We start from the raw sequence: 22,569 nt of genomic DNA on the forward strand, positions 1-22,569 counted from the left end.
TTTAAACAGCTCCTAATCCCTTAGCAGTTCAGGGAAGCAGTCCTCACTTGTTGGTTAGGCTTTTCTGCCTTATTCTGAAGAGCAGCAACTTATTCTCCTTGTGCCTGTGCACAGCAAAGGCATCACTTACCTGTTACTGGTACTCTTTGCCATCCTTGCCTGTCTGCACTTCCTCTTCTGCTATGGATCATTACAAGAAGTGCATTCATGCATTACAAGTATAAAGGTACTCTAGAAGCTGCTGCATTGTTAGAATTTTGGCCTTGTTGCATCAGTATATAAATATCACCTCAGTGGCCGAAGAACTCCAGGGGAGTTCTGTTTTATTGCACAGGTGTGAATAGATGGACCATAAACCCTGGGTACAGGTAAATCACGTTCTCTTGAGTACTAACGGTCTTACATTCTAAGAGGATAGTTATAAATATAGCATGTTTATCAATGTGTTTCATAGTTAGGTGCTTTGCCAGAATGATTGTGGTGGTCTCCCTGTGCAGAACTACACACCTTGCCAACTGCTAAGTCATGCACCTCAGTGAACAGTGCATCTTGGTTCTTTTCCAACTCAGCATCCTTTTTAAAATATAACTACAGACAAATAATTGTCATTTCATTATGAATATATAAAAATAAGTGAAATGATAGATCTGTAGTGGTGACCCTCGGGGTCCCTTTCAACTCTACAATTCTATGATTCGAAGAATAGCAGACCTGGGTTTTCCAATTTGCAGATAACTCCCTTTCTTTTACTTTCTAAAAATGGCACACCTTATATTGTGAGATGTTTTGCAACGCTGCAGAATGTTTAAGTATTAGCTTTTCCATCATGTTGAAAGGTTGAATTTGCAAAAAGAAGCAAAACTCGTTTGCCATTTGATGCATCATTTACCAGTTAGATGTACTACACAAAAAACAAGAGATGAGTATGGATGGTTGCACATGTTGAAGTAACCATCACAGTGCATTAGCATTAAAATGGATAGTCCCAACCTTTCTGTGGGGGCATAAGTAAATTACTATGCTCTTTCACTTCAAATTTATCATAAGAATGATGGAAGATAAGGAAGATGCTTATTGAAAACAAGTGAAATATGTAACCTTATTAACCTTCAATTACAAGAAGAGCAGAAAGCAGTTCAATAGATATTAGAATATGACTGCTAATCAAATAAGCTAGCCAGCCATTTCAGAGGATGCCTATCATGCTTAGTGTCATTTACCCACCTCAGAAACAATACCTTGCCTGGAAGCTTTCTGGATAAGCAATATATCCCTTGAGATTTTTTGGTGCAGCTTATTCTCCTCTGCAATTCTGGGAATGCAGCATTAATAATAAAGAAGTTCTCTGGGCAGTTTACATAGACAGTAAAATACAGAAGACAATTTACAATAAAACCCTTTAAAACTGAATAATAAATCGCAAAGCCCAGGTTTTTTTTTTAAAAAAAAAACAGACAGCTAAAATCAGCATAAAACACAGCAGCTAGAGCTGTATGTAGCAAGGGAGAGTTTGGTGCAAAAACCGAAGCAGCTGCTAGGTTATCTCCAATACCCTGTACTCATAAGGTATAAGTAGGTTCAGGTATCTGTAGATGTGTCGTCCCTGACTTTGTCTCTTGAAACCTTTTTAGGTTTCCCCCCCTCAAACATCTGCCATTACTCATATTGTAGTGAACTGCAAGGTAAAGCCTAGATTACTTTCTCCCTGTAGTAAAATAAAGTGAGGAGCAAGTGGTAGATTGTGTATGTCTGTGTGTGTGCCCAAGACACACTTACCGGATTGAGATTTTGACTTTGTATGTAACTTCTGAACGGGCTTCTTGTCAGATGTACATTTTATAAATTTATAGATTTGCAGCTGTTCAGCAAAAACATGTTTCCCGAATGGCTTACAGAAATTAAAATGGAAAGGGGAAAAAAACCCTTCTACCCCTGTTTACTCATACTCATAGTTGCCCGAACTTGTTTTGAAAACCAGGTTTTGGTTTAGCTTTAATTTTGCCATCTTTAAGTTATTTTCCTAGCTAGAACTAGAAAAGGTTAGGAGTAAGATGAATAGGTATGCTTCTGTATTGTAATGACTATATAAAAATTCCTTGCATGATCTTACTATCTTATCTCTTTATCCTTAGCTTTGGCAACTCCAAAATATAAAGCATTCTGAGAAAGAAATGTGTTTTCATTAAGGATCACCAGTTAGAAATGGATGGCCAAAATGATGATGATGATGATTCTGCTCCAGAACATAAGAATTGGGAAACCAAAAATATATTCAAAGATTATTCTGGAGCTGGCTAGATGCTTGATTTCTGCCTTGAGTATCCCTTCGCTAAATATGATTAGCAGCACCTGTGGTCACTTCTTCTGCCACTATTCACAGAATGTGACAAAAGGAAGCTGTCAGATCTTGTGCCAACCCAAAAGCTTTATTTTCCTCAGAGGAAGCATTGGGAAGGTAGCTTGTTAGTACTTGATAAAGAATTGCTGTTATTGTGGAGGCTATGCTTGAAATATAAAAAAATACCAGTGTTAAGGAAATTGTTGTGGTTTGTACAGCTGTGATACATTTACCTCCTCCCCTCAAATTCCATGTTATCAGTAGGTGTTAATCTTTATGGGTTAATAAGTATCTAAATTGTGGCACATTTACAGTTGCTATGGGAACCAGAACTCTGATTGCCTGACTTCAGTGTAGAATCCCTAGTGTACAGTTGCAATAGTGCTTTTGCATTTACTTTCATAACAAAAGAAGAATGAAGTGAGCAAAAATACCCCAGTGACTGCAGAAATGTGCTGTTCATTTGCCACTGAAGGGCTTGTTCATTGAGAACGAAAATATATTATAAAGGCTCTACTCTATATGTTGAAATACTTGACTCAAATCATGTGGAGATACAAAATAGGATGTGTATAGTATCCTTCTAGGCCACCTATCTAGAAACTAGACTTTGTCCTCTATTCTCCATTTTAGACTAGGCATCTGTTAAGCAGTATGTACTTGTGGTTCTTTGGGCACCCTGGATACTATTTTTGGACTTCAGAATAATGGTGTTAATAAAGAGCTGTAATATGTCATATTGCAGCTACACAAACTTAAAAATTAAGTGCACACACAATGGAAGATACTTTTATCGATTCAGATGGAGGGCAGGGAAGCCTTGATGGTAGGTCATAAACCTGAGTTAATCAAGAAAAATAGTTTCAGAATGTATCAGACAGTGCTGGTCTGATTTGAAGGAAGATGTTGAGAATGTGAAGAAGTTTAAACTTTGTAGCTCTTTTCCCTTTTCAATAAGTATAGCCTTTCCTTTGAAGATACTGGGAATAATGTTGCAAGGAAGAAAGAGATCTTTCTTCCATTGTCGTTAATGAGAGGGAGGCGTGCAAGGAGGTTCTTTGGCTGTAAGAATAGCTAAGCAGTTGAACAATGGCTGAGAGAGACTGCAGGGTCTTTTATCTGTTGCAGCAATGTATTTGTTGGCTTGATTTATAAGCTATGAATCCTGACAACCTATGTATCTAGTAGTGATCTTTTCCGAACTTAAAATTTATATAGCCAATTATTGCAATGCTTACGTCCAAAGGGTTTGGTTACTTATGAGAAGGATTTCTATTTTAAAAGTTACAGTGCTGGTAACCAACAGTGCTTTAGGCAGCTTGTAGAAATGTGTAATTCTAAGCTGGTTTTAGATGCCATTAGGTTGGCCTCAGGCTGTGTTTTAATGCGTTCAAATTTTGCTAATTACGTTGGCATGTTGTAGCTTTTAAATTACGACGAGCTGGCAGAATACTAGAGGAGCCTGGATTCAGTGCTATGAATGCTTGGGTATTTCTACCAACACAGGATACCTTTAAGCAACGGCTTGCTTTATACATACTTTGCAATTATCAAAAAATTGGTTTAACGTTTTTCCTTTTAAAACACTGTCATTTAAGATGGCCCTGCCGATTCCTCCGTTACAAATGGAAGCATCACAACTCCTGCTGCTGTATTGAATGATGACCTGGATATATTTGGCCCAATGATCTCTAACCCATTGCCAGCCACTTCTATACCTCCTGCTCAGGTAAGCAGCAAAATTTAGCATGCCTAGCCCTTTTTAAAATTTCTTGTTGATTGAGATGTTTACATTAGAAATGACAAGCCTGCCTAAAAATATAAAGATGACTTGTATCAGCTGTCCCGTTAAAATCTTCTTACTAGAGAGATTGGCAGGCAGTGAAGCCTGTGTTGGTTATAAGCACACAGTTTATAAGCCCATGCCAGGTGTTAGCATAAGAAAGAAGTTCTTCACATTTGAAACAGCTGTGGGAAGAGAAACTGGCCATAGAAAAGCCAGTGTTATGTAGCCCCTCAATTTAAGAAGAGAGCTCAATTTTACTCATGCATTCCATATTTTATTGCACTTCAGCAGCTGGCCTCATCAATAGCATGCTATTAATATGAGTACCAATACCTTGCATAATTTTTTTCCAAACATTATAATATGAGGCATCTTGTAGCTCACTAAGTGCTTTAATATCTCTATGGAGAGGGAAACTAATATTTAGTCTTAAGGTGGTTTTTTTAAAAAAAAGATTAGATACATTTTCTAGATGTTCGGTCTGTCTTGGCTTTTCAGCCATTACAGCTATCATTCATCTTTTATGTTTAGAGGTATTATGCTTCAGACTTCCATAGCTCTGGGATGAGCATCATTGATATAAATAACCAACCTTTCATGTTTATGAACATCCCTGGGGGATTTAACAAGGCTTTGCCTGGAGCACAATGCTGAGTGGAGTCCAGTGACCTGATTAGTAATACGCATAATAGCATAAAGGCACAATATATTATCTATTAAGACATGGTGTTAACTCTCTCAGTAGCTTCCAGACTAGTTATAACTAGATGATTTCAACAGAGGCTCGCTGTTATGGGGCTCATTAAGGTTTAGTGGCACATTTTGGCAATGAAAATGCTTTCCCATTAAAGTGTGCAGAGGCCTAGTTAGTCCAGCTGATCTCTTAATGGTTTTGTAGATTTATTGATCTATGACTCTGCCATGCTTCTAATCTGCATTTTTAATTGTTTGTGATTAGTGAACTGAAAAGTGGGAGTGGTCAGGTGGGCTTCCCATGTCTCCTTTTTGTTATTTGATTAAGGGTGTTTATTTTCCTTTTGTAATATTATTATTACATCTGTAGCCCACATTTCCTCCCAAGCATCTCATACATGGTTCTCACACTTCCTATTTTATTCTCACAAGAGTCTTGTGAAGTAGAGTTGAGTAGGTTGAGAGGCAGTGGCTGGCCCAGGGTCACCCAGTGAGCTTCAAAGCTGAGTGGGGATTTGAACCCAGGCCCTAGTCCAGGGGTGCCCAAACTTTTTTCAAAGAGGGCCGGATTAAATCGACTGGCGGGCCAGATTAGGTCCCTGAAACAAACTTTGGACATCCCTGCCCTAGTCGAACACACTAACCATGCATCACTGTTGTTCTGTCTTCTTGATGTTGTCTCATTAAAAACTGAAAGCTCTTCAGGGTAACAGATAGATAGATAGATTTATTTATTGCGGCCATTGGCCCATATCGAAAACAATACATCAAAATTTATCCATAAACAATACAATTTAAACGCTTCCAAATTAAAACACCCATATAAAACCAATTTTACTTCAGTTAAGTAAACACTATACACAATAAGCTCCCTCTATGTAAACTGCAATTCAAATCCATCAGATTTTGGGGGGTATGCGTCTTAGTTCTGGCACTTATTGATGGTACTTAAGTTTAGCTAAGCTGTCAGAGTCATACAGTGATCCATTTCTCCTCTTTTGAAATAAAACATTAATCAGGTATCTAGCGACTGCAAGGGATCTACTTGTATCTTCGTCATTTAATAAGTATATTATTTGGGCTTCCTGAGGTCTATCAGCAATTCTCGATAAATATGGGGCCAGAAACTTGGACCGTGAAGCCGAATATAATGGACAACAGAAGATTATATGGTATAACGATTCTATAGATCCACTTTTACAGTCACAGAGGAGTGAGATCTGTCCTTTGGAGAGTCTGTTACCCAACACGTTTGATGGGAAAGCATTGAATCTAGCCTTTATAAAGGCATACCTGTGCGTCACCACAGATAAGGTAGTTAAATAAGATGGAAGTTTCGTTGGTGGTGTTAAGCCAAGGTTTATCGGCGAACAGGTGCCACCACCTGTCGCAATGTTAAATTGTAAATCCATCTCCTCTAATTTGTGGGTTATAATTCTCTTGGCAGAAATTAAATCCAATTTTAATAGTTCAGATGGAGATAGTCCTAGGGACACAAGTTTCCCATGTAATATTTTTGCCCAGGGGCTAGGGAAGTCATCTCTCCAGAGACACTGTATCAAGAGGAGATTTGGAAGTTTATGCCATAATGCCAACCAGTAACAGAGGATGCATTTCCATAATGTGGTTTCTAGAGATGTAACATTTAGTTCCAGACGTATAGCAGTATTGCTTACACACCTGGGTAATTTTAGCAACCTTCTTAGAAGCTGGTTTTGGATTACCTCCAAATGTGTTAGATTAACAAAGGGCCCCCATATTGGGATTGCATATGCTATTGTTGCAATCACCTTTGCCTTGAAAACTTTTAGCACTGATGGGATATGGAAAGCCCCATCTGAAAAGAAAAAACGCAGTAGCGCAAAGGAAAGGGCTTTAGCTCTGTTTAATACATATGCAAGATGGACCTTCCAGCCCATGTTGTGTTGGAGAAGGACTCCCAAGTACTGAAATTTAAAGACTTGGTCAATAGCTTTTCCGTCTATTCTCCAATTATAGGTTTTTCGACTCTTGGAAAAAAATTAGGACTTTGGACTTAACATGGTTAATTGTAAGAAAATTTGATTTGCAGTAAACATCAAAAATTTTTAATGCCCTCCTAAGGCCGACTCTTGAGAAGGAAAGGATCACTGCGTCGTCTGCGTAGAGTAGAAGGGGGCAACGATATTGGGCAAGACGGGGGGCGTGGATCGTTTCTTGAGGGTAACAGCTTAATTCCTTTTCCCGTGATATTCATGGTCTTCCTGTTCACTGCTTGCTCTTTCTTATACTAACTCATTTTGTGCATGTAATGCTTTCTGTTACTGTGCTCTGAGGCTTAAGCTCCTTACCTTATCTTTACAAAGAACAGAACAAAACACTTTGAGTGGAATTCAGCGTAGCACTAAGATTTTTCCATCAGGCAAGGAGAAATGCTCTTGCTGATGGAACTATCTCCCCTCTCCTTGCCCTAGGAGCACTGAGGTTTCTTCTGACCCTCCAAAGTTGAATTTAGGGAGAAAGGGCGGGGGGAGGAGCCCCATTGCATTAATAGGAGTCCTTCTGCTAGCAGAACAAGTTAGTTAAATCCAGCCCCATGACATTTTTAAAAAGTAATTTTTCCATCAACTTTCCATTTTTAGGAAGGTGAAGTGCTATCTAAGTGATATATGACCTTGGCTTGTTCTCTTCTCCTTTTCTATTCTTCCTGTGCCCCATTCTCTTGCAGATGGTTAGATTGTAGCCCTTCAAGCATGGACTTCTCTTTCTCCTTTTGCTGTGTAGTGCTCCGGTTATTTTAGACACTCTTACATTTGACAAGTGAAAAATTTGAACTTGTTCCAGTACTAGAGCAGACTCTTGTGGCACATGAAAGGTTAACAATTTTTATTATGGCATAAACTTTTGTGGACTGTAGACTGCTTCCTCAAATATTAATATATATCAGATGGCTTGAAGGTGTGAAACCACTTCAGACAAGAGCACTTTTGTATATTTTGAATCACTGCACAATCGTAATTTTTCAGTTGTGAGTGGTGAGACTTTAGAAATTTGCCTGGAGAGAGCTTTCCAGCAGTAGGAGTTTTTCAGTTACATTATACTAGTCCTGAGTCCACCCATAGCAATAGTCTTTTCCCCTTCCAATGAAACTGGATATGAATAGCTCTTTTCTGTATGAGGGCCCAAATTGGGTAGAGGGTGAGCATTCATCCCGCCACCTGTTTGCCCATGCATGCCACCCATGGCTGTTGTTCCAGCCTCTCTATGTGCTGAGCCCCAGGGGGAAAGCATTTTGGAACTCCCTCCCCTCTGTGATATGGTGGGCACCTACTTTTTAAAAAAAAGGTGTAGTTGCCAGCTGATGACCTTGTTATTCCTCCAAACTTTTATTGGAATCTGATCCCAGTATTGAATTTTTAGTTGGCTGGTTCTGACCTGCATACCTTGATTTTAGCAAGTGTATTGTGAATTTGGAACTTATTTAAGCTACAGCTCTGAAATCACTGTATAATGAAAAGGCAGTAAGAAATGTTCAAAATTAAATAGATAAATGAGCAAAGTAGCATACACGATTTCCCCACAGGCTTGGGATAGCAGCTGGGCCAACATCACTAGGAGATTTGAACCTGGGTCTCCTGGGTCTTAGGTTGACACATTAACCACGCTACCTCCTGTTTCTGGTTGGTTGGTTGATTAGTTACTTGCATTTCTTTTCAGAGGTGCCATTCTTACAGACATACTAAGATTTATGGAAGAGATGCTTTTCTTCATGGTTCACTGAGGTGGTCATAAAAAATGTGAGAATTTCTAGTTTCTAAAGGTGCAGTTCTTCCTTACAAAGACTACTGAACCATTCAAGCTGTGACCTTTATGCACTGTGCGGAACACGGGGCAATACAAAATTTATCCTTTTGTGGTTCTGCTTTTAAAACACAGTTGAAGCCTTTAAGAATCTAAGCTTCACAAACCACTTGAGATCTTTTTCAAAAATCTTGTTCTTAAGCAGTGACCCTAAAATTAAAACTGGCAACTTCCAAAACTTACCTTACGCAGTTCTCGTAACCTTGCCTTGAATTAGTTGAAAGTAATAGATCTATGACAGTAGTTCTGCTCAGTATTTCTTATCATACGAAATTGCTTCATCTGATCACTACCTTCTTTAGATTACTTGAGAAAAATTATAAGCAAAGCAAAATGAAGTTTATCTGATGGTGTTTTCTCCTGGAAAAGTGTTTGCATGTAATGCAGCCAAGCAAATACCTTACTTGCAGTTTGTACAATGTTACATGGAGGCAACTAAGAAGTAAAGGAGAATAAACCCACCAAGAATCTGGGACTAGAATAGAGATGATGAACAGTTGTAATGGGTGTATGTATGCATCACAAGTAGAACAAATTCTGCAAGAGACAATCTTTGTGCAATTTCTTTGTAAGCTTTTTATTTAAAAACAGGTGGACAGATAATGAAATCTTCATACTGTGTGTATGTTTATGTTGCCAAATATTTGCCATGTATACAGTGGTGCTGCACCGCATAAACTATGAAACAGAAGCATGTATGTGCATCTTCAAACAACTCTGTGTACACATCTGATGATCCTGGGCCAGTCAAGGTTCGCAGATGTGCATATATACATGTGGAAGATATAAATTTTACATGCTAGCCGTAGGTAATAAATTTGCTGTATAAAAACGTGTAGCTGTTGTACTTTTGTTCATGTTGCGTAAACTTCTGGATTATTTGTCATGATATACGGTATGTCATTGTAACTTGCACAAAGGAAACATTGGTAAATAATTAGTATTGTGTTATACATATGCAAGCATTTGTTCGTTAGTGGGGGGTTTTGCAACATTAGGACATTTTCCTTTACAGTACTTACAAACTTTGGGGATGCTTGTAATTGGAAAGTTTGGTTACTAATACAATAACTAATTTTTTGCATTCTGTTTGAAAACACATGGCCCTTTAGCTAATGTATTTGGTGATAATGGTTTTCAGTAATCTCATTTGACTTTCTTCCCAGACTGCTTCCACTAACACTGCAGCTGCTACCTTATCTGCTGCATCTGGAGATCTTGATCTGTTCACTGAACAAACAAAATCAGAAGAGTCAGCAAAGAAACTGCTCTCCAAAGACTCCATCCTGTCATTGTATGGCACAGGTACTATTCCGCAGCAAAATGCTCCAGGTAATTGGTTTTCAAATTTATTTCTAAATGTCTTAATTAAAAGTTGTGCCTAGAACACATGGTTGGGGCTCTCGCGCTCTCTCCCTGCAGCAAAAAGTGTGTATTAGTGATAAGTGGGATTTATTTCCCCCTTTTTATCATTAAAAAACTAACATCAAGCAGGAGGCTTAAAGAAGGAAATTATTCAAAACTGAGCATTGTAATTTGAAGGCTACAGCTATTCACAGAAAAGATTAGGAGTCAATTTGGAGAAGAGGAGGCTTCTATTCAGAGGGATCTTCTTGGTGCTGTTCTTCTCGCTGCTTCCTTTGTACTTCTTTGCCCCTGAGTAGCTACTCCTCATGATCTTCAGTAGGCTCACAATCATTAATGGTTTTATCAGGGTTACTATTATTGTTATTACTGTTATAGAAACATATCTGCCAGAGCTGGTCTCTGCTATTGAAAAGGCTCTGGGGCTGCATTCCAGGAAGCTTTGACTGCAATTGAAGGTCTCCTTCCCTGAAATGCTGTTGGAAACGGGGATGAGTATAAGAAGTAAATAGCTTGAGTGGGAAAGTAAAAGACTGTGGAGGGGTGGATTTGAGGGCAAAAATAAGAAGGAAAGGTGGAAGAGAAAATTACCCTCTAAACCCAGAGGTGGGGAACCTGATCTCGCCAGAGGGCCAAATTCTTATCCCCCCTTACCCTTGTGGACAGAGCCACCCTCCTGTCCAAGTGACCAGCAGGCTTGGTCACCACCTCTTCATTGATGGGCAATGACTTCATGCCTTCTTTCTGCACAAGTCAGCCTGCAGACTGGAGTTTCCCCACTCTTGCTGTAAGCCTAAACCAGAAACCATAACAAATCCCATAATCCACATTAGGCTCTTTCCCAGGTCTCAGGAGAGTAGCAGTCATCAGATTCTGTCATTGCCCAGTTCTTGGTTTCTCTTTAGGAGCTGCTGTTCATGGGGTAAAGCCAGGAGCAAAGGAGTAGCTTGCCAGTGCCTTGCCTCTGCAGGTAGCCCAGAGTGTTGTGGGGTGAGGGAGCTATCCTAGCTTGTAAGAGAATAGAGGAGGAGCAAAAGGTGGCAGCAGCTTCAGGGAAAGCCTGCTTCCTATCTCCTTCAGTGACACAACCACAAGATCACCAGGCCTAACTTTAGCTACTACTGACAACTAGGTGCTTGGATTTTTGCACCCATGCTTCTTGTTATACCCCAGGATTGTGGGTTTGTCATTAAATAGATTCCTTGCCAACATTCATTGAGCCACATGTAGATCTTAACACTATTTGTACACTGTCTTGAAGGGATAATTGAGCCCTCAAAGGTAGTCTACAAATCAGGAAATGAAATTAAGAATGATTTAAGTAAAGCAGCTACTGGATATCAGTTTTGTTTTTTGCCTGACGTAACGGAAGTTTGGTTGGCACATTTGTTTTTAGAACTTAAAACTTTGCTGACATAATGGAATTTACGCCTTTCCTCTTCCATTTTGCCTAATGCAGGTGTATTCATGGGACCACAACCTATTCCCTTTACTGCACAACCACCAGCTCATTTTCAAGGTTTTCCAGCCATGGGAGTGCCTGTGCCTGTATCTGTACCTGCAGCCCCTGCAATGATGGGAACCATGATGGGGCAATCGGTGCCTGTCATAGGACAGAACACAGGCATGATGGTGGGCATGGGAATACCTAATGGTTTTTCTGTCACTACACAAACTGCTGGTTTGGGACTTCCTCAAAACGTTGGACCCCAAGGACCACTGGTGGGGCACGTAGCCCCACCACAGAAATATGGCATACAGCAAAATCAGCAAGCCCAGTGGAACCTTTCTCAGGTGAGAATGAATATACATTTTTCTCCTCATGGGGGGAGGGTGCTACAGAGAGGAGCAACTTCTTAGGATTAAAACCTGGTTATGCATATAATGTCAATAGAATTTATAATAAATAATAATAATAATAATAATAGTAGTAGTAGTAGTAGTAGTAGTAGTAAAACCAGTTATGCAGGAGGTGCCGTGATACTGATTGCTAGGGAGCTATTGCTGCAGATAGGAGGAATTAATTACACCAGCAGGGACTGTAAATCCTGCCATATTGTATTTGTTTTCAAGATTGCTTTTTGGCGTTATTATCCACTTTAAACAATTTGTTAGACGGGTGCTAGTACAAGAATGGCTTGGTAATTTTGGTGCATTACTCCTTAATTCAGAATACTAGACACTAGACAACTTTGTGTATCGTGTTCATCAAAACTATGGGTGTGCTGTGGCTTAGCAGGATGGTGCCAATATACAGGCTCCCAGGGAGCAGCTCTTGGCTCCACCCTGCTGTTTTTTATTCCTGTTGGATAGCAGAGCTCTCCAAGCTGTAGCTTAGCGCAGGGTGGGGAAATTCCGTGGCCCAACAGGCTAAATCTTTATAACCCAGCAGGCCAACTTTGGCAGGTGGGAAGTCTCCCTACCTGTCAACATTCAAAAGGTACTGTGTTTCCCAACCAGGTGGTGGTTGGGAAATTTGGAAGTACCGCACAAAGTGCTTTTGCAAGCCCTATGCTTAGCATTTGAGAAGCACAACACTTTCCCAATGCCCTGAAAGCTGCAGGCATAGCAGGTCATCCAGCCCCCTGGCTTAGTGCATCATTTGAACCTGCTCTTGTGGTTAGTCTCTACCCTCCCTAACCATGAGCTGTAGCCAAGGTTTCACTGGCACGTATGAATGAGCCCATGGTGTCACTGTACTTTGTGTGTATGTATGGTACACAATATATTGGCTAACATTTTAAAAGTACTGTTCTTTCTAAATATCCATCTAACCTTTATTCAGGTGTTGGAAATCCTGGGGAAATAAACATGCAGTGAGGAAGGGTGACTAGCTGTCCCCACCTCAGTCTCTTGTCAACTTCCAACTTGAAAAAAGCAACTGTCGGGGGAGAGGGGGCTTTTGTAATTGTGGGTCAGAGCTTCCACAGATGCAAAAGGCTTCCCACTGAAGACAGTAGCCTTCACAAGGTGGAAGAGGGCCAGACAGGGTGGAGCCGTTTCCGGATGCTTCTAATCTCTAAAATTGGAGTGTAGATTTGTTGTGAGAATGGTGTGAGAGCAGCTTCTACACTCGTAACAGCAGGAAGAAATTCTTTGGGTAAGGTTGTTTTTCATGCCCATTGCTGCTGTCAGCATGGAAAGTTGCCCTGTTAAACTATCCAACCACATTACTGCTTTTTGTTTTACTGGACTAACAATGCATCGGGTCAAATAGAAGCAGCTTTCACACCACTCTGGTAACCACTGCATTGACCTTTATTCTCCTTGAAAGACTTCTTTGTAGAAAATGTTACGAAAAAGGAGCAATGCTGCTGAGTGCTCCAGATGGCTGGAAAGCCAAACAGGATGTTGATGTTATTGGGACTGTACCGTGGGAACAAGGAACAGTCTATTATGTGCACTGAGCACCGGATGTTAGCTCAGAGTGTCACATGACCCTGTACTGGAAGTACATGGGTGGAGTTATTCTCTCTCTGCTGTGGCTGTAAAGAGGGTGCAGAGAACAACATGTCTGCACCCTCTTTACAGCCACAGCAGAGAGAGAAAATGCACCCTTTAAAATTCTCTACAGCGCTATATCTACTGATTCGCAAATATGCTTCATGTATATTATCTAAAAGTCAGAAATGGTATACTATTTATTTATTTGCCGTATTTCTACATTACCCTTCATCCACCAGGCTACCTGGATGGTTTACAGTATTCACGTTAAAACAGCAATAAGACCAGTCATAGGACAGTGATAAAATAAAACTAAACTTACTGTTGAAAAGGACATATTGAAAGATACCTGTTTATGTAACAGAGGTGCAGGTATACAAATGACCCTCCCTGAGACAAGGTGGTGTCTGCGTTTTCAAATAAAGCTTGAGTCTGTCATACTGAAAGTTCAAACAGCATATGAACCCCTGTATACTAACTAGAACCATGTTTGCATTTCACAGATGAATCAGCAAATGGCTGGAATGAATCTGTCTAGTTCCAGCAATGTGATGGGCTTTGCTGGCCAGCCCCCAAATACAGTGGCAGGATGGACTGGAACTTCCTCAGGCCAGACTCTCAGCACACAACTCTGGAAATGAACACTGCAATAGAAGTTTCATCTAGATCAGAGACTTGACATTCCATGCTCAAATACATCTAGTTTTCTTGGTCTGCCCACATACATTGCCCACCCTCACCCCCTTCAATCTCACAGTTCTTCATATTAAGACATAATCTTAACCAACCGTGTTGTGGTCTGTATTGACTTAAATTTTGATGTAGTGAAAAGCAGGTTGGGAACACCTCTCATCAGCAGCTTTTTCATTCCACAGTACATTTGATTTCATGAATGATACATTTTCAAAAGAGCTTCGTGACCAACTACATACTCAAAATTATTTTATCAGTTCTAGAACCAACGTTTGCATATAAGGGAAATAGATATCATGTAAGTACTATCTCTAATATGTAAACCCCACCCCACAAATTGCCCAGTAATCCTGTAGAAGGTACTGTATGAACAAATGTTAAATCATATAAATAAGTGTACATGTATCACTGAAACTTTTTTCCTTGTGTAAAATTGATTTTGTCCCATTATTCATGCCACTGTGATATTTTACTGCGACGTGCTGATAAGATGGTTAGTGAAAGAGAGATAAACCTGGATGTCACTGTCGCCTCATCAGTTTTCTTAAGAGTTGCCTGTGACAAAATGAGTAAATTTGGCTTAAAAGGTATGTACAGAGGGCTAATCTAAAGTATATTGCACAGCATATATACAGGGTAACTCACTCCTCAATTGTACATTTACTTTTATTTTCTACAGCTGTATCCAGGTTTATGCCAGTAACTGTGTTTACATTTTATGGTGCCTCGTATCAATAAGCTGTTGCTTCCCTCTATTAAAGAAATCCATAAACAACGTGATTTTTTTTCTCATTCTATAAAGACCTCTTTTATCTACTGTTCTTCAAAAGCAAAGCTGTTTAATTCAGGAACAATAAACTTTGAACATAATAATCTGGAAGCTGCTATTTATAAATGAATTGGAAATTTTGCATTTGTTTAGATCAGTCACTCTTTTAGTGTTCCACTGCATTTCATTGAACGTCTTGTGTAAGAACAATCTAAGATCTGGATAAAGTACTAAAACAGATTTTAAAAAAAACCCAAACACATGCAAAACAAGTGAAGACAAATCACAGCCATCTGATGAGTCTTAACTGATACCGGTAAAGTAAGTTGTTGCACAAAAGCAAACTGCTGTTTGAATGTTTAGCTGTTTCAAGGATGCAACCATTAATTTTGTTATGTCCCATTTTATGCTTACGTATCATACTTCAATTTTGACACTGTCCAGGTGATACTTTGGCTCATTAGATAGATTTACCTTTTCAGTTCTCGTGTGCCATACAAGAACCTGAAAAAAAAAGTTTAGGATCAACAATTAGTTCTGGATAATCCCCTATAGGAGAGGTTCCTGTATTAAAACAGCAAAACTAATACCTTTGTGCAGTTGTTGGCTTTTGGTTCCAGCTCTTCCACTGTGGTGATCTGTCTGAGAAAATCAGATTCCTGCATTCCTGGTTGGGATCCATGGCGTCTGAATATCGCTTTAGGGTTGGATAAGATCACCTGAAGGCTCACAGCAAACCCTTCATAAATCAAGATATTGTTAAATCATTAAAACAAAAGTTGATTTGATTTACCTTTAAAAATATTTTCCCCCTTTTTCTTCTTGCTAATCTGTATTTTGTAAACAAAACCCTAAGGGTGTTACACTGCATCATGCAGAAGGATATAATTTCACTCCTGTGGTTGCCTCACAATTTATGCAGCATATATCTCAGGCTATAAGCTGCTTTTTCTCATTTGGAAAAGTAGCTCTGCTTCTCTGTATCTGTTTATACTTTTTCTTTGAATGTGAACAGTGACCTTTAATGCAAGTTATTGGAATTTACAAGTGATGAAAAGCCTGCCTGGTGTGAAAAATGAGATTTAAAAGCAACAGACAGCACATTTGTAACTAGTTGAAAATTAAATTCTGATGTGAATGTAGTTTTTAACGAGTAGGCAAAATAAAATTGGCTTGGTGAATTTCACATGCAAATTAGTATGTCATTGATACTACTAGAAGTGATATCCATTCATGATGAGTGTAACACCTATAGTAATGCAGCCATAATCACCATTTTTAAAAAATGCTCTGAAGAGAAAGTGGTAGAAAAACAAATCCTTATGTAGTACACTATTTAGCGAACCCTTACTGTGGAGGTGTGGATGTCAAAGGACTGCTATTACTGGTGACATAATTTCTAGCATATAGCAAGACTTCCTAAAACTAGAATACTTGCTGCTGCTTGTATCATTCATTTCTCTCATATATATGAAATTAGGCCAATTGTCACAATTGAGCCCACTGAATGCAGAAACTGGGTGATTCAATTTTCAGTTTAGCTTTTAATTTGTGATATGTGAGTGTGTTACAAAATGGCTATTGCATACGTCTAAATATACTAGTAGGCCTCCTGTGCACTCAACAATTGATTTAAACAGGGAAGCATGGTAATGTACTACCCTTCAGACATTTTCTCCCTATTCCCTCCTCAGAGTACCAAAAATTTGTCAAGAGACTTTAACTGCTACTTATGATCTTAGGAAGTCGTAAAGGCAGCAAGTTTGCCTTCCTGAATCTTTTGTACACGTGCAGTTCTCATTTTAGGGGGTTAGCCCAGAAGTGCTCTTCCAGAAGTTGAAGATCTTTCCATGTTTGAAAGGGCTTCTTCCGGCAGCAAAAAAAAAAGACCCTTGCACAAGAAAAAGATTCATGAAGGTTTTGCAAATCTGTTGTACAACAAGATGCTTGCAAACATTTTTTTCTGTAAGTTCAATTTGGAATCCACTGCTTTCGTTTAAAGAAGTATTTGAGCTACATCATTCTACGGTGCGCAATCAAGATTGGGACAAAAGGACTTTAGCGGCATTTTTACCTGAGGCAGGACTTTATAACCTTCTACAGCTCAGCTGTGGGATGCAGGAAGCAACTGCCAAGCAAAGAGTATGTTCAGAGGCTGTTTTCCTTTGCCCCTCTCCTGAAAGTAAGGATTTGGGGAGGGGACCGATCTTCCGCAAAAGCCCTGAGATTTGAATGCCAGGTGCCCCATTGTCTAAAAGGTATCCTGGAACCAAATCAGTTAACTTGCTTAACTCTGTCCTAAAGATTTTGAATCAAGCAGTTTAGGAATTCAGACCCAGAAATGCAGGGGTGAGGAAGCTGTGGCCCTACATATATTGTTAAGATTCCCAGCAGCCCAGCCAGTGATCAGGAATGATGGGAGTTGTAGTCCAACAACATCAGTAGGGCCATAACGTCCTCACTACTGCAGTGCAGAGTAATGTTTTCCATTAGGCCCCCAACAGTGTTCAACTGCCTGTATGATGTATTGGATGGTCTCTAATAAAACTCTGCAGTGCTGAAAGAAGCACATTTGTGGTTGCTTAATGACCAGGTTTGGTAGCAGAGCCTTTGCAATGCATATTAATAAAACACTTATTTTAACTATACTTCAAAATAACAAGCTGCAGTGAGTAGACTACAGCACTTTGCAATTTTTGTTAGGAGATATAATTCACTCAGCTCAGAGCCAATATATTTTGGAAGATTACATATGTAGGATGCTGCCACAAAGACATACTCTGCAAGCTGTTTTAGACTTCAGACATTTTACCGTGCGGCAAACATTCCCCAGCATTAATATTTTCTAATCAACTGAATATAAAGTTATTATCATTCTGTAAAAGCTTCTTAAGGAAGGGCAGCTGTGATAACAGGGGTGGGGAGAGAAAGTAACTAAGGCTGTCTACTATTAAGACAAATATCATTTAATACCAGAGTAAGGAAAGACAACTGTTAACTGACCCTAGAACAGACATGTCCATGGTGGATCAGGAAAGGCTTAAGGAGAAATGAGTATAGCTTCCTGGTATAGGAGAAGTGGGCAGAAGTGGAATGGAGATGGGGGAAAGGGGAAACTAATCTTAGGGGCAGCATTTATAATATTCCGTTGCATCTATCTGATAAATCTTCAAAGTAATGCAGGCCTTATTCTGATCAAGTCAGAAGATGCTGCTCAACCTGTTACAATGGGTTACAGCTAAGGTCCAGAGAGGCCAATATTTTTGTGTCTAGCTGAGATCTTAATTTAGATAAAGCAGATGGAATACTGTAGTAAATGTCCACATAATGGCAGTTAGCGGGAAATCCACGTTATAACTCAAGCTGTGAGTTACCACACACCTAATGCACACACACTTCCCTCTTTAGCTACCAAGTCCATTTATTCCTTACTCTCATGGAGATTAAATTACGGGTGACATTCTGGATACAGACAAAGTCACTGTCCCTTTTCCCAGCACACAAGTGGGTGGAGTAAAGTCCCAACAAAACATCTTTGGGCTGCCATCAAATCCAGTCTCGTATAACAGACGAGAATTAGTAATTAGGGCTGAGCATTTTAGGTTGCAGAACAAGGCAATATTCCAGAGGGCAAGGAACTCGGGTTTAAGCTTGGAGCCTACAGATCAGTTTCCTAATCGGTGTTGCCTGCAGAATCAAGCAAGAGTCAAACTCCTGCCTTATAGATAGGGGGAGCAGCTATAAGCCTTTAAAGTGGTTTCCAAAGGATTCTGCCCAATAGGGTGCCAAAATGCCTAAAACCATCCATGAGATTGTACAAGACCTCCCAACCATCTTTCCCCCACACGCTTGGTATGGGCAGTCAGGCACGGAACTGTTTGAAGGCTAGTATTTCTTTTTTTGCAAGGCCACTGTAAAGGTTTCTCCATTTGGCATTAAGTTTCTTTGAATTCCAGCTATATTCTTCTTTAAAAAGCTGCATCCCTTTTCAAAGCAAAACAATTTGCATACTGAAATTAGGCCAACTGCCTATCAAAAAAGGGAGGAAAGGGTGGATTTTTTAAATAGTTGTTGCGAATTCTGAAAACATGGTCAGTAAAAACTTTCCAGTCAGAGCATCTTCCCTATGGATCAAATTCTAGAGTTAAGTAATCTACTAGTGATCATGGCTTGGATCCAAAGTTCACAGTTTGTGCTTGAGGAAGATGATTTTTGATCATTCGCCCTACAGCCCCAGCACCACCTGAAAATATGCTGCGGGGGGCAGGGAACACTCCAGAATAACATGAGGAACAGCACAGAAGGAAACAGAGGGACTCTCCAAAAATTGCCTTCACACACACACACACACACACACACACACACACACACACACCCCAACCATTCATCTGATAGAGAGTTTCTGCTGGATCTCATTCCCTTGCATAAATGGAAGGAGTCCTTCCATTCACAGAATAGATATTCTGGATTCAACTTATTACTTCCACGGTATCTTGTGAAGATATATTTGCCTGCAGAGCATAAAAGAAAACAGCAGAAGGTTCTCTGCATGCAGTGTTTGATTGCACTTATTATTATCTGTGCTTTTGGTCCTGGAAATAAACATTAGAACGACAGAATCAGCTAAATAGGCATTGCTGAGCCAATGGTAGTGAAAAGAGGACAGATGCCCGCCGAAGGCTCTTCTAGGAGCTGCTGCCTTGCCGCAGGAATAGTGGGCAAGGTTGCCATTGGTGCCACTAAGTCCAAATCTCTGCAATGGTGAAGAATGTTCCTCTTGCTATGTTTGCAGCTGTATTATTTGCAGGTCTGAAAGGGGCTGGCAGAGGAGAGAGCACCTCTGCTAAGTCAGTGCAAGCAGTGAGTTAGATAGACTATTGGTCTGACTGTGTATAAGGCAACCTCCTACATCCCTAACTAGGAGTGCAATGGACAGATGTGGAATTTAACCAACATCCTCGACTGAAGCCAACTATCTGTTATAAAAAACAATGGAAGATGTTCTAAAGATGGACTAATTTAGATTGTTTGCCTTGCTAATTAAAGCTAAAGGTTGCACTAACTCGGCCCAATTGTGATGATCTTTTGTTAAAGCTCAATGTGCTTTACAAGTTGAAATTACAGAGGAAGAAGACTCCGTGGCTGATCTCCAACTAAAGCCCAACATATTAACCAGTACACGACCCCTTTGCCTGCTCACTATATACAGTGACCATCTACTGATCCTAATAGCTCAGATATCGCTACATACTCCTGCTCTTTAGTGTGTGTGTGTGGCACGCACATGGGGACACACACACACACACACCTGGATCAAAACAGATGCCTGTGTGTACTTCAAAATATACCACTATGCTACTGCCCCTCACCGCCACTCCACTCCCTGTGTTCTCTGAAATACAGAAACTCATGGCTGACGGGAATACAGCTGCCACTATATCAAAAGCAATTCAGCCAGCGCTTGAGATGCATCTAGAATACACCAAAGACTGACCAAGCATGTAGAGCTATGCAGCTAGACAGCGCTATGCAGTCACAAGCTGTACAGTGAAAGATTGATGAGATTAATTTTTGAACCTTCTCTGCCTTCGTGGTTGTTTTGTTGATTTCTCCCTTAAGCAGGGCGCTTCAAACTGTATCTACCTATAAGCTATCAAGAGTCCTCACTTTCCGGCGGTTTGTGCAAAATGACTCATTTCATGATGAAATAGTGCTTTTCACACTTGAACTATCTGATGGGGCTTGTTTTCCTATGCACATGGCAATGTTCATGTAATGAAAGATACTAGCTGCCTGCAGTAATTAATGAAGGCGCAGAGAAGAAATTCAGTGAAGCATTCAAACAGAAATACCATATAAAATTCAAATAAATGAGAAGAGTGTTTTCCTATTATTAAAAAGTAAATTAAATTAGGATACAGCAACAGGGCTTATAAGGGGGTTAATGATGAGAAGACATGTTATGCAAAAAGTTATATTAGTTTCACACTTTGCTCTTTTTCATCAATATTCCTAATTACAAATACTGCATGCATTCTAATGGCAGCCATGAATACAATATGAATTTTTTACATGCTCAGTGTGAAGTTTAGCAGGGCATGCTTGCCAGGTGTCCTATCAGACAAAATTCCTCACTTTACCACCCTCTGGAGAGAAGTTCTGAATACTATCCTATAGGTGCTTTCATAGTCAACAGCAATAATATACAATATAAATGTAAATTTTAAAAACCCTCAGATCTATCCATAACTTGATAGTGAAGTATCTGAATCCAGTGGCAGTATGTCCTATTACTAAACACTGAATAAAAACGATAAGAAAGTGCTATCTGCATCATGCTTCTTCTGGCTGCCAACATCTTAGGATCTCTGGTTGGCAAGTTGCTCAGACAGAGTGCTGAACAAGATGGACTACTGGTTAGAGCCATGAAAACAATGATTATGTTCCAAATACCAACTGCAGGTGGAGCAGCACCACATCAGCCAACAAACCCATCCTATGATAGTTTCCTGCTACATCACGAGTAACCAATATGGTACCATCCAGATTTGTTGGGCTACAACTCCAATCAGCCCTAGCCAAGGGGTGATGGGAGCTGTAGCTTACCACGTCCGGAGAACACCAGGTTGACTAACCCTGTGCTACAACATCAGAGCCATGCTACGCTACAACCCTGGGCAAAACCTCTGAAATCAGCAGCTTTAAATGCATTATGCAGCCTTCGCTAATGCACTGAGGATTCTCAAGAGCCCATTAAAAGCAGAGATTTGAATGCCAATACGGAGCTGGAAAACTGTAATGTGTAGGAAGCATCACCGAATGAGCCCTATTCCCAACTACTACAACTGGTCTTTGTAGTGAAGGGAAAATAATCCAGAAGCGAAGGGGGAAGGAGATAGGTGTGTACATGCAAAACCTAATATTGGTGCATATTTCTTCCAGACCCTAGGCTCAGTCACGACTTACTCTCAGAAGTATTCCAGTGACTGCGGGATTTAACCAGAATTTACCCTCCAAGATATGCTGGTCCTATTAAAATGGCAGGTTCATCTTCATGCCAAAACCTTCCTATCCAGCACAGGGTAGCCAAGGACGAAGATTCTGAGTGCTCCTGATTATCAAGAGTGCTCCTGATTATCAAGAGTGCTCCTGATGGTCCTATGTAGCCAGAATGATAGCATTAAACACGCACAACACACACACGCACACACAAACCCCAACTTCAGTAATTTCTGCAAATTTCTGTCTGAAACTCTTGAGCAGCATGAAGTTGTACAGACAACACAGAACTTGCACAGAACATAGGTCCTGCAGATTGCACACCAAGCCAGAATTGTGTAAAGACGAAGAAACCCAGAAGCACCCCCTCATGTCCATCCCTACCTTTTCGGAGTTGGTGCAACAATCCTTGACCCCATGCAAGGGCTTACCAGGTTCTGGAGGCCTTAATGAGATTTCAGACGGCTCCACAAGATCTCACAATACCTTCCCAGAGCCCTGTAAGCAGACCTGACAGCTTAAAAGTTCTTTCGCACCAGAATAAAATCTGCTGTGAAAAGAGCTTTGCACACTTTTAATTTGGCCAGCCACCAAGCACATAAAACTGTGATCACACAAGTTAAATCTGCACAAGTTGCGAGT

At 40.1% G+C, this 22,569-nt stretch overlaps 2 protein-coding genes across 7 annotated transcripts in view; one reads left to right on the forward strand and one right to left on the reverse strand.

Annotated features, from left to right (window-relative positions):
* Positions 1–14,934, forward strand: part of SMAP1 (small ArfGAP 1) — a 71,288-nt gene extending 56,354 nt beyond the window's left edge. For 3 of the 4 annotated variants that reach the window (XM_083607321.1, XM_083607319.1, XM_083607320.1), the window contains 4 exons: positions 3,937–4,067; positions 9,824–9,989; positions 11,482–11,816; positions 13,970–14,934. In XM_083607321.1, coding sequence (XP_083463447.1) covers positions 3,937–4,067; positions 9,824–9,989; positions 11,482–11,816; positions 13,970–14,107 — 770 coding nt within the window. In that variant the 3' untranslated portion in view covers positions 14,108–14,934. Of the gene's footprint in view, positions 1–3,936; positions 4,068–9,823; positions 9,990–11,481; positions 13,305–13,564 lie in introns of all 4 variants that reach the window. The other variant, XR_014546479.1, reaches the window with a different exon arrangement.
* The window catches only part of B3GAT2 (beta-1,3-glucuronyltransferase 2), a 157,394-nt gene continuing 148,466 nt past the window's right edge, over positions 13,642–22,569 (reverse strand). For 2 of the 3 annotated variants that reach the window (XM_083607399.1, XM_083607401.1), the window contains exons 3-4: positions 15,519–15,667; positions 14,808–15,432 (exon numbers count right to left, since the gene is read on the reverse strand). In XM_083607399.1, the coding sequence (XP_083463525.1) occupies positions 15,346–15,432; positions 15,519–15,667 (236 nt within the window). In that variant the 3' untranslated portion in view covers positions 14,808–15,345. Of the gene's footprint in view, positions 15,433–15,518; positions 15,668–22,569 lie in introns of all 3 variants that reach the window. The other variant, XM_083607400.1, reaches the window with a different exon arrangement.

The sequence above is a fragment of the Podarcis filfolensis genome (genome assembly GCF_964270895.1).
Source record: "Podarcis filfolensis genome assembly, chromosome: 3".
Lineage (NCBI taxonomy): Eukaryota > Metazoa > Chordata > Lepidosauria > Squamata > Lacertidae > Podarcis > Podarcis filfolensis.